This window comes from Polistes fuscatus, unplaced genomic scaffold (genome assembly GCF_010416935.1).
Source record: "Polistes fuscatus isolate 324 unplaced genomic scaffold, CU_Pfus_HIC Scaffold16, whole genome shotgun sequence".
In the NCBI taxonomy this organism is placed as follows: domain Eukaryota; kingdom Metazoa; phylum Arthropoda; class Insecta; order Hymenoptera; family Vespidae; genus Polistes; species Polistes fuscatus.
The window spans coordinates 1796500-1809353 of NW_025113064.1; the positions used below are offsets into that span (position 1 = coordinate 1796500).

General features: G+C 28.0%; 2 protein-coding genes across 2 annotated transcripts in view; one reads left to right on the forward strand and one right to left on the reverse strand.

Annotated features, from left to right (window-relative positions):
• The first annotated feature begins 232 nt into the window (after positions 1–232).
• On the forward strand, positions 233–3332 carry LOC122514820 (leucine-rich repeat-containing protein 58). Its single transcript, XM_043631890.1, has 5 exons — positions 233–507; positions 996–1514; positions 1636–1852; positions 2241–2430; positions 2842–3332. Exons 2-5 carry the CDS (start codon positions 1042–1044, stop codon positions 3006–3008), a joined length of 1047 nt encoding a protein of 348 aa, XP_043487825.1. The 5' UTR covers positions 233–507; positions 996–1041; the 3' UTR covers positions 3009–3332.
• Positions 3333–5239: 1907 nt separating this feature from the next.
• Positions 5240–12854, reverse strand: part of LOC122514821 (protein kinase shaggy-like) — a 35808-nt gene continuing 28193 nt past the window's right edge. The window contains exon 9 of the mRNA XM_043631892.1: positions 5240–5320. Within this exon, the coding sequence (XP_043487827.1) occupies positions 5250–5320 (71 nt within the window). The 3' untranslated portion in view covers positions 5240–5249. The remainder of the gene's footprint in view (positions 5321–12854) is intronic.

The window sequence follows — 12854 nt, forward strand, 5'->3', positions numbered from 1 at the left end:
TGTTTTTGCATAAAAATCTGCTGACTAATGATAGATATCTCGAATAAGATTTGCCACAAAGTTTATTCGTTATCTTTTCGGTAAGAAAACTGGTAATCGAACTTGTAGATAAAGACGTTAGATTTAAACGACGCTGGTGGTTTTATATGTAAGTAAGTACATATACGTATGTCTCGTCGATAAATACCGATGAACGGAACGAGCTTATAAAGTAAACTGATAAAGGCAACTATCGTTCAGTCGCGATCCGTGCGTTCTCGGTCATTGCTGTTTGAACAATCATGTGTTTTTCTATACCGTTCCATCTATCTTTAACTATCCTACGAGTATTTTGATCAACGTATCAATCGATAGAATAAAAAACCTACTACAACTATTAGACGAGTTAACAAACGGAATAAAATAAGAGTAAATCTATGATCAAAATAATAAGACACGAAATATCAAGGTAAACAGTTACGAGTGAAAGCTATTCTAGAAGCGAGAGCAAAGACCGCCATCTCTCAGGTGATTTGTTTTATTGACTAGTGTTATATATGCACCCAACCCCTCCTCTCCATCCCGTCGAACCTTCTGTCGCGCTAAATTTAAAAATAATCTTTCGGTATATACAGTACGTTTGCATACTGCGTTGTAACATATATTTTGTTCATTTCAAGATATTCATTTCCAATTAAAATGCTAGAAATTAAATTGGTCTAAGGGTACTTCGTATTTTCGAGCCGGGCCTGTCTATTATCTTTTTTAATTATAATAATCGAAGCGTTACGATCGAATCATTTAATATTTCGGATGATCTTGCTTTTGAAGTATATCGTACGTTTGACTTTATTAGAAATCATCGTTCTTCTCCTCCTCCTCCTCCTCTTTCATCTTCTTCTTCTTCTTCATTATCATCATTATGCATCCATTCTTATTTTCGTCGTTTATCGACTCGCCTCAGTATGCAATAAGTCAACTTACGTAATTCTTTCTTCGTGTATGTAATTTTGCAGAGGACAATTAAAAATAAGAAATCGATTAAAAGATTTTATTTTTGTAATGGAGAACTATACTTCGGATTCGAGTGATTCGGATGGCAACTCAAGAACCTTGGATTTGTCGTATTTGATGCTTGACAGTTACGTATTGGACGAACATTTTGTCATGATGAAAAGTCCCGAACACGTGGATACCATTTTGGTTCATCAAAATCGTATTAACATTATTCCACCTAGCATTAGTCGATTTACCAATTTGAATGCATTGGACATATCGAATTGCGGTTTAAACCGAATTCCGGATTTCCTTGGTGATTGTCCATTGACCTGTTTAATCGCTAGGAATAATAATTTAACTAACGATTCTTTGCCAAAAAGCTTCGACAATTTACCCGGTCTACGCGAGCTCAATTTAAGTGGGAACAGATTAAGAGAATTTCCTGAACAAATACTCGATCTCCACGAGCTCAAGTATCTTTATCTCGGTGGAAATCAAATTACGGGGATCAACAAGGATCTATGGAAGTTACAACGGTATTCTGATACAGCTTTCTATTATAAGAAAAACAAAATAAATAAAATAGTATAAATAATAATAATGATAAGATGCAATATGATGAACAATAACATCATAATTAATTGTCTTTTTCGACAGATTGCAAGTACTTTCAATAGGAGGTAACAGATTGACCGAAGTTCCCTCGACATTAGGTCAATTAAAATCATTACAAGCCTTGGTACTATGCGATAATATGATAGAGAGCTTGCCGAGTTCAATAGCAAATCTAACGAATCTTAAATCCCTCCTACTACACAAGAACAGATTGAAAACGTTGCCTACGGAAATTATCACGCTGAGATGTTTGACTGAGGTTAAATACAAGTCTAACCTAAATAATTATCGTACATTCATATATACAGGGTGTCTTAGTTTGTATTTCTTTTCTTTTTATATAAAAAGAATAGTCTAATATTTATTTTTCTTCTTATATCGTTCCATGTAAGATAAATAATTAGGTTTTTCGTTTTAAATGTATAAAGTGTGGGCATATGGGGCACTCGTTATACTCATTCTTTCTCTTTTTCTAATGTATGCTTGTTTACATCCTCTTTTTCTTTATAGAACTAACGTTAGTTGAACTATATCATGTATTCTTATCGTTCGTCTTATCTTGTTAGTAGTAAATACCTTATGCATAGCTCGTATTAATACATAAGTATGTATGTATTACGTATAGCGTTCGTTTTATCGTGTTTTAGCTTTCTCTGAGAGACAATCCTCTTGTGGTCAGATTCGTATCGGACATGACGCACAATCCCCCCTCCTTATTGGAGTTGGCCGCACGAATTATTAAAATGAACGATATGCAATACGACGAAGAACACATTCCTAAAAATCTTGTGGAATATTTGAACAGTGGACACCGTTGTGTGAACCCTAAGTGTAAAGGTCAGGGATTAATTTTTTCTCGATTTTTCCAATATTACAAAGATTGTATGATTTTCTCGTCATATGCTATCATAATATGTTATATTTACAGTATATAGGATTTTATTTCATTTAATAAGAATACTTGAAATATCTTTGTTACTTTTTTACGATATTATGGGGAAAGAAAAAAACGGATGACCAACTTTTTTGAATGAATTAAAAATACATTAACTACTATTTTTACAAGTATTCTTATATTTTATATTGTCACTTTCTTTCGAATACACCCAGTACACACGGGCACGCGTACTTTCTTTTTAACGCACGAACAAATTCAAGCACAGATGCATAAGCTTTTTATTCATATATTTTTTTTTTTTTAAAACAATAATATTAAATATTAAATTTATTTTGGTTTTTTTTGTACAGGTGTATTTTTCAATAATCGCGTTGAACATGTAAAATTCGTTGATTTTTGTGGAAAGTATCGTTTACCATTACTTCAATACCTCTGTAGCAGTAATTGCATCGGACCTCGTGACGGTGAAGAGGAAGTCGTTAGTGGAGCGATGATAAGGAAAGTATTGCTTGGCTGATGATTATCATATATTTCTAGGAAAATGTATTTTCTACTCTGTCTTCTCACAAGATTCTCGTCTTTTTACGGAAGGGTGTTGTGACAAGTTTTGCGCATCAATTTTGAATAAAAATTCATAATTTAATCAAAAAGAAATGAATTGTTTTAAATCTCAGGATTGTCTCAGGGTTGTAAATTTTATATGAATAATAAAATATAATTGAAGGAATTCAACTAATTGTAATAATTAGTGAGTTGGATTAACAAATAATGATATTGAAAAACGATTATCTAGAAGAATTATTTTGTACCAATAAAGAATTTGAAAGGCACCAAAAAAAAAGTGTAAATTTTATTAACGAAATATCGAATATGATCTACAAAAGGATTAATAATTAGGAGTAGTAATAGTAAAATATTAACGATAAAAGGGTTAATAACTTGTAATTTGAGACCTGTATAAGAGAGAATGTTTTAATAATAATATAATAATATAATTATCATTTGTGTGTATATGTATTAAATCAGCAACGACAACGAAAAAATCAAGTTCGAATTAAATAGCATCTTTGTCAACATTATTGTTAATATTTTATTGTTAAATAAACCACAAAAATGTACAATAATAATAATAATAATATAATAATAATAATAATAATAAATATAGTATATTATATAGAGCTTTAGTATTAACGAAGGCGTATCGATTCTCGTTTAAACACATTCAGCAATATACTACAAGTATGATATCGACTATATAATTAATAATCATGTAAAACTAAAAACAGATAATTCTCATTACGTTGAATTTAAACGGAGCGAAACGAACGGTATTTTCTTTCTTATTCTCTTTTTATTCTTTTGTTTGTTTCTTTAATTAGTATTTTTATTTATAGTTTATTTATATTTATAGAACATCGGTAATTATATAATAATTGTCGCCATAATATTAAACATAGTAATCGTAATAAGAGTTTTATTTGTTTGTTTGCTTATTTAATCAATTTTTTCTTTTTTTTTTTTTCTTTCTTTACTACTTTTATTTTTCCGCATAGGTGTAATCATCATAGAGTTACCTATACATACATATACATATTCATATAGATGCGCTTTTGTATTTATATATTACATACATATATATGTATGTACATGCTTCAGGCTTATTATTTCGCACTGTCCTGCTGCTGCTACTGCTGCTGCTGCCAAAATGTTTGTTTCTTCCCTTGAAGAAGACACATTTGTCTTCCTTCCTCCCTCCCTCCCTTCCTTCCTTTCTTTCTCCCCTAACCACCCCCTCCCACCCCTTTTTTCGTTTTCTTTCTATCGTTTGCACACACACATATACACACACGCAAACATACATCATTCATTCATACCGTTCCACTTTTACACGGCAGAGAGACGTCACGCTTCTTCTTATACACGCACGTGCGCACGCACAAACATAGCCAATTAAAAATCGGCCTTATTCATTCATCAACTTCGCCCTTTAACCATTTCCCCTTCTCTTGTTTACTACCCCTCTTCTCTATCTTTTCTTTCCTATATTCCGATCGTCGATATTAACTTTGTTCTCCATTTTTTGTTGTTGTCTTTTTTTATTAGCGCGCTTTATTTCATAGGCGTGTGTTTATTTGAATGTATGTGTATGCATTGTATGTTTTTTGTGTGTTTCTCACGGTAGTAAATAGCACTACTCTTTTCTGTTACATATTTTTTTAATTAATTTATTTCTTTACTTATTTATCCTTGCGATTTTGAGTCTGTATGTGTGTGTGTGTGTATGTATGGTGTGTGTGGGTGTATATGTGTTGCGTATCTTTATCATTATTATATTATTTTCGATTGCGTAGTAAATATTCTTTTTTATTTTTTTGCTTTTTTGTTATTTTTTTTTTTTTGTTTTGCTTGGTAATTAATATTATTATTTATTATTTTACGTGTCGCTATGTATTTTTAATTTAAAACAATTTTTCCCTAGTATCGTACATTCACGAATAACATTGAACGACTCGCTCCTTGTTGGTACTCGGCCAAATATTCATTCTTATATCATCGTGTTTTTTTCTTTTTTTTCATGATCGTCGCACTCGACTATTCTTTTTTTTGTTTTTTTTTTTAATCATATTTTTATCATCATCGATATCACCATCGTCTAAAATTATCTTATCGCCGCGAAAGATCGTCATCCATTGGAAAGATTCGCATCCTTTCTTTCACTCTATTCTCTTGCATTATTTCGTTTCTTTCTTTCGTATTTTTACTCGCCGTCCACCACCTGCTGCTCCTGATCCTCTTCTTCCTTTGCCTCCTTGACGTCCTTCTCCTCCTCTAGAATACGATATTATGCAGTGTAAACAGAGAGCGACCGTCTAGGGACCGGGATTTAATTATTATTTTTTTTTTTTTTTTTTAATTAACTATATTATTTTCAAAAGTGTTGCTTATTTCTCTTTACTTCTTTCTTTCTTTTACATATTTTATTTATTTTATCTTTAGATTTTATTTCGAGATATATATATATATAAATGCATTTTGGAAACATATAGTTTAGCTTTTTAAACGCGTATTTAAAAAAAAAATTAAAAAAAATAATAGTAACGTACAGAAGAAATATCTTCTTTTTTTATTTTTTTTTGTTAGTTACAAATTTCGTCGGTATACGAAATATTTCATCATAAAAATTATTATTCTACTAGTATATTCCATACAGTAAAAATAAGAAAACAAACAACTATTATATAAGTATGAGCTCTTAAGTATTTAATTAAAAAGTTCTAATCAAAATACGAAATGATAACGGACTGGAGTTCGTTGTTAGCGCAGCATAAGAAAAACATTACCGATATTTATTTGAATACACAAAAATAACTTAACTGCACAGCCTTTTTTATATTTATTTCATCAACATTTAAGGATTCAATTACATGGTTGTTCAGTACATTATGGAATACCAGTACGAATACAGTAGTAATACCAATTCCTTAATTCTTTCCATTTCCAATTAAGGAAAACGAAGAAGAAATTAGTAATGCAATTAATTCTATTCTCCATAGATGCTAGTACTTCATTCGTAATTATAATTTCAATCAACGATCTATTCCTGTGCGATTTCCGAATAAGAAAACAGTCCGGTCATTTCGTATTTTTCATATTTTTTGAGTTAAGAGAAAAAAGCAACGGAAGGGTAGGGGGAAGGTAGTGGACCACACAGATTCGCGCAGTATATAAACTAACGCGTTATATTTTTAAAGATTTAAGAAAAAAAAAAAAAAAGGAAAAGTAAGGATATGAGTAATAATAATAGTAGATATTTTTTGAGCGTTTAAAATCGAACATGAGATCTCTTACTCTTGTTGTAACATAAAATATAAAATATTAAATAAAAATGAATAAATAATAATAAATTGTTATCAACGTGATAAGGAAGAAACAAATAGCAAGTATTCGTTGAGTGGCGTCATTAAATTTTTAAACTTTTTCATCTAGATAAATTTAAACAAAATTCGAAAGATTCTCTCTTTCTTTCTCTATCTTTTTTCGAACTTTTGCCAAAAATCAAAAGAAAAAATTCATTTCTTGCAAATATTTAAACAGCTATCACGTGCATTCCAAAGAAGGAAGATATACTTCTGAAGAGGATGTTCTGACATTTTTCGCGTGCTTTTGAAAGATGTTATACCTAATCGATAATAAAGAGAAGAAAAATGATCATTTTCTTCTTTCACCTCTTCTTCATTTTCGAACGATTTTTCTATACAAGAGGTGTGCCATAAACATTTGAAAAATAATTCTTATATCTGTTACCGATACAAAGGAATAATATTACTGTTTTATTATTATTTTTATTGTTAATCCTATTTTACTATGATGATTATTAATATTATCATTATCATCATTAACTATTTACACAAAGACCAACAAGACAGATGCTTAGTATTAAATATACGATGTGTTTTTACTTATCAAGATTTACACAAGATAAAAATGATAGATATCATTGTTTTGTGCAAATATCTTTTCTTAGATCATGATATATATATATATTTTAATATATATATATATACATGAGAAGAAGCGGATTAATCGTCTACGAACACACGCGGGTTAATTTTATTCATTTCATACGATTGATATATTTTTATAATTTATTTTTCTTCATTCCGATTAATCCGTTGCATAATGTGTGCTTTAAGGAAGTAGCAAACATAAATAAATTATTATTAATATTATGATGATTATTATTATTATTATTATTATTATTATTATGGAATATTGGTGCCGGTTCTGTTCCATCTTTCTCCTTCTTCTTTCTTTTCTTATGTTTCTTGTTTTTTTCACTTTTTATTTTTCATTTTCTTATCCCTTCATTCATATTTTCTGAGATTCGTCTGCCTAGGATACTTTCTTGCTTTATTTTTTTTATTTTCTCTTGGATTACTTATTATTACTATTTACTACAAAAGCGTGAAAACGTTTCGTGGACAGATTTTCAATGCAAAAGTGAAAAGCCTATAAATATATTAAATCTTTTAGTTTTGATAGAAAAAACATTAGAATGTCTAAATTTCTTTCAAAAATTTTTTCTTTCGTTCTCTTATCTTCCTTTTTTTTTTTGTTTTCTTTTATCAACGTGTTTTTTTTTTTAATATTTTTATGAGCATCAGCGTGACCCTCAAACTGCATTAAGGATTTACATACATAAAAACACGTTTCGACAATTTATTGAGGATTATCTCGGTTATTTTCAAAGTATCTAGATCACGATCATTATTATTATTATTAGATATTATTATTATTACCATTATTACCATTATCATCATCATCATCATCATCATTAATTATTATTTACGCGAATAAGATTTGCAGATGAGGAAGCACGAAAGTTGGATATGAATGATATATTAAAATGAACATTTTTTTTTAAATCGAATGTCATTTAAAATAAATTTTAATATTAAAATTACGAATAAGGAATATATTGCCGAAAATATGATGAAACTAAAGGCTCCATTTTTCTTTCAATGATCCTATAGTCATTTCAATGCAAATGACGACGACAACGACGACGACGACGACGACGAAGACTAAAAAAAATAATAATAATAATAATAATAATAATAAAAATAATAATAATAATAATACAACGATAAGAGAGATGCAACAGTAAAAAATAAAATAATTAATCGATCGAGAAATATAATCGACGATTAGAATAATAATACGAGAACATTAACAACGAACAAACCAACTACAATCGAGATAGTTAACTTACTATACATGTATATATGTGTGTATTATATATATATATGTGTATATATATACACACACACATATTGAATTAATTTATTAATAATTTTTATACAATCATTACACTTTTTTAAATTTTTCTTTCTTTCATTTAACAGGTGCATCAAAAATTGTGAAAATGATGCAGGTTTTCAGGAGAATCGGTGATTGCGGTGGTATTGGTGTTGGTGTTGGTGATAGGATGATAGTTTTAGCGGTGATAATTTTCATGCAAACTAGAAAAATGTTGATGGTTTAGAGAAAACAGTTATAAGTAATCGTTTTTATCATCGTTATCTATCTTCCGTTATTTCATTACTCGTTTTCTGTTCTTCTCTTTTTGTTTTTCGTTTATACAATAGCACAATATTGTTATTATTATTATATCATTAATATCGCTATTATTAAAATTAATTAATTAATCAATCTACTTGTGTATACATAGATAGGTATATTCTTGTATATACCTATATAATATATATATGTATATATTTATACTAACGTAGACTTTCATTATTGTACACTTAATTTATTTTCCAAAACATCGAATAACTATGCATTGGAAATAATTATGTGCTTTGTTTAAATCGTCTAGTGTCCGAGCCTCAAAAAAAAAAAAAGTGATTAGAAACGATCAAATATCAAACAGTGAAATCTATTCATTATCATCATCATCATCATCATCATCATCGTCGTTATCGTTATCATTATCGCAGTTATTAGGCAACTATCTGCTAGCAAAAACCTTTTGTATTTATACTTATATACTTTTTTTTTTTTTCATTTTTCGAATTTAATTTTTGCCGCATGAAAAATTTCATTGGCTAAGAGAGTTGATACATTTTATTTATAATCATCATTCAATATGCATATTTAGGATCCTAATAATTGCTTTTTAAAAATCTTCTCTATTATTTTTTTTTTTCTTTCTTTCTTTCTTTCTTTCTCTCTTGCAATTAATCATTTTTCTGTCAGACTAAAAACGCCATAAATATGTACACACTATATAGAATATTCATATAATTTGCAACTAACTGCACCTAACGCATAAAGATATTTTTCTCCTTATACTTATCGATAGTAAGAACATCATAGAGAAACCGAGCTATCTGTTTCCTTTTTTTCTTCTTCTTCTTCTTCTTCTTTTTTGAAACCAGAAAAGAACAAAAATAAAATAAAATAAAATAAAACATTGACATGAAATAAAGAACACACAAGCAAACAATTTAAATATATAATACGTTTGTGATATAATTTAAGAAAAAAAAAAAAAGAATAGAAATAAAATATAAAACACATTTAATATAATAAAATACAAAACAGTTAGCTCATTTATATATCTCTATATACATGATGAATCCGTGAAAAAAAGACCCAACCGACAGGTTGGTGTATGAAATGAAAATATGTCCTCATAAAAAGTAAAGCAAACTTAAAAAATATACAAAGCCGTGTGAGAAAGAAATTATGATTCGTACGATATTCGTTTTACTTTAAAAGAACAAAAAAGACAACTCTTTTCATCAGCGAAGTCTCAGTTATTTCTCTCTTTCTCTTCCACTAAGCATCATTATATTTTGTTTTAGTTTTTCTTTACAACAATAAGATCAATCAGCTCGACTACGGAATGCCATGCTTTTCATACAACACATATATATGTACATATATATATTTTAATATATATATATACATATATTCTCATACGTCCCTCTGTCATTCATTCATCATCTTACATGTCCCACTATCATCAATTTGTTCTCTCGCACTTTCCTTTCACACTTCTTTTCACTTTTTGTATTATTATTATTATTATTATTATTATTATTATCATTATTTATTTTTAATTTTTATATCCAATAACATCCATTCCTCGCATTAGTATTTTTTCATTTTCTTTTATCCCCCCTCCTCCCCATCCCATTCGCCTATTTATTTCATTTAATTATATTTACTTATTTAATTATTTATTTTTTAGTTGTTGTTCAATATTAAATCTTTTCTATTTTCGTCCTTTTTTCCTAGATAAGGAACTAAATCGATTTATTTTTTTTCTTGTTTTTTTTTTTTTTGCGGCGGCAGTTCTACGAAATGTTTCTTGCGACGCAATGATATGTGAATGTAATGTGTGTGTATGTCTCTCTGCATGGGTGGTAAAATATAATCATCATAATCATTAACATTAAAGATGAGATGTTTTTGTTTTTTTTTTTTTTTTAGAAAATGCAACGTTAGAGATGTATTCTTTTTTTTTGTTTTATTTATTCGTGCAATATTGCGAATAGAAATACTACACATAACACGAACGAGAATGATGATAGTGTGAAACTTATGATTGACATTATCGATTCGCGCTTTTTAATCAAATATCAAGCAGAAGAATATGAAATGTTATTAGATAACGACGCGGAGAAGTGATAAGAAACACAACTTTATGCATTTTCATTAGATTCTCATTAGAACATTGAGAAAATGTTCGAACAATATTTCCTTCTTTCTTTCTTTCTCTTGTTCGTTTTATATTTCTTTCTCTTTCTCTCTCTCTTATTCATTTTTTTGTTCCCGATTATCTTCTATTCTTTTTATTTTCGTCTCTTTCGTATTCTTCTTCTTCTGCTTCTTCTTCGTGTTTTTTAATCACCTCCGGCGAATTGATGGAAAACAAACGTAAGATATATGTTTGCGTATAGATATTTTATAAGTACGTACACGAAATGGGTTGAAAGAAATATTATTACTCGTTAATAAATTTATTACGTCTATATAAAAATTAAAATCCTTCTTTGCGTGTTAGTTCAATTAAAATTATTGCGAAAATGATGTTTAACATTTTCAAATGAATCCAAAGTGTGTGTAAAAAAAAAAAAAGACTGGAAATAAATCTGATTATTAATTAACACTAGAACTGTTAGGCTGCTAATCATTTTGATTGATTTACAAAGCTTTACTTTTTAATAAATTACTCAAATTTATTATTTAACGTTTCAAAAATGTTTTATTACTTTAATTGCTTTTTCTTTTTTCAAAATTAATATTACTGGAATATACTTAAATAAATCATTTTAGCTGATCTCGTAGAAATTATAACAGAAATGAATTACCAATAATTCTAGTGTTAAAATAATCATGAGAACATTCAACGAAGAAGACATTAATTCATAAATCATAAAAATAAAATATGTAACGAGCGATTTCGTATCGTCGAGCCATGATCGATAGGCATAATATATTTTTATATGGCTTTTATTTAATGCCACTTTTGAGCAAATTCTCAAGTTTTTGCAATAGCAGTGAAAAGCCATTTTCGGTAATCTCAAAGCTTTTGGTTTAGTTTGATCTTTTTTCCATTTATTTCTTTATTTTTCTTTTTTCCTTTTTATAAAGCTGTTCGATATTATTAATATTATTAATAAAAGTAATATACATACATATATACATACATACATATGTTGTATTCGTATGTATATAGAGTAACAGTATTGAATATGAGACATGTGCCTTATGAGAATCAATAGTGTTTCCAAAAAATAGTTGCAATAACAGCACCAATAATTTAAAATATTCAAATAAATAATAGGGATTCTCCGCATGAGATTCCAATTCAAATGGAAACGATTATTTCATTAAGACGACATTAAATTTCATTGTATTTTTAGACAACAGCAAATTTTTATAGTCATTTGCAAAAAAGAAGAGATTTTCACAGCGTTATTATTCTAATTGTTCCTTCCTCGGCTTCAAGTTTCAATTTAATGAAACATTTATAAACTGTTATCAGATTAATTTCTTTTTACCGAAATTTTAATTCGAAATTAAACGAGTTAGATGCTAGAATAGTTTCTCGAATATTCTTCGATCATTTCGTTATTTAAAAAATAAAAAGAACTTGCTATATATTTACATTTTAAATGATAATTTCTACTTTTTATTTTCATGTAATGCAGAGTCTTATATAAAGTGCTGTTTTTCAAATTTCATTAATTTCGCATTAATTTTAAACTTTCATATTTTATTTTCTCCTCGTAATAAATTATAATTATTTCAATCAATATTTTCTTAAATAATTATATAAATAAATTATTCTCATTAAGTAAATTAAAAGTAATATTCAATATAATTTCTTCTCTTCATTTCGTTTTATCAATAATAATAATAATAATAATAATAATAATAATAATATTAATAAGAATAATAACAGTAATGATGATAATAATAATAAATATTATTTAAGTATTATCTAAAAATCGTTTTATTTATTATTTAAACCAATACCAAATTGACAGTTATCTGTAGTCAACAGTAAAATATATATATATAATATAAATTTAGTTAAAGAGACCGTTTTACAGTATAAATAAGTATACATAAACTGTCAGTTGATTTACTATCAATCAAACATAAATAGCGTCTTCTCATATTCGATTGCCGTTACCCTATGTGTATATGTATATCACTTTAAAAGAAAAGAAAAAAAAAAAAGGAAAAAACCGTCATTAAAACAACGACAGGGACACACGTTTCGAAACATACGTCAAAATCAAAGTGCTATACACTACACCTTCTAATAGAATAAACAACT

Bases quoted from the DNA above. Each gene is read 5' to 3' on its own strand.
- LOC122514820 (XM_043631890.1), top strand. From the start codon at position 1,042: ATGGAGAACTATACTTCGGATTCGAGTGATTCGGATGGCAACTCAAGA. The intron at 1,515-1,635 runs GTATTCTGATAC...CTTTTTCGACAG, and splicing joins GATCTATGGAAGTTACAACG to ATTGCAAGTACTTTCAATAG. The intron at 1,853-2,240 runs GTTAAATACAAG...ATCGTGTTTTAG, and splicing joins CGCTGAGATGTTTGACTGAG to CTTTCTCTGAGAGACAATCC.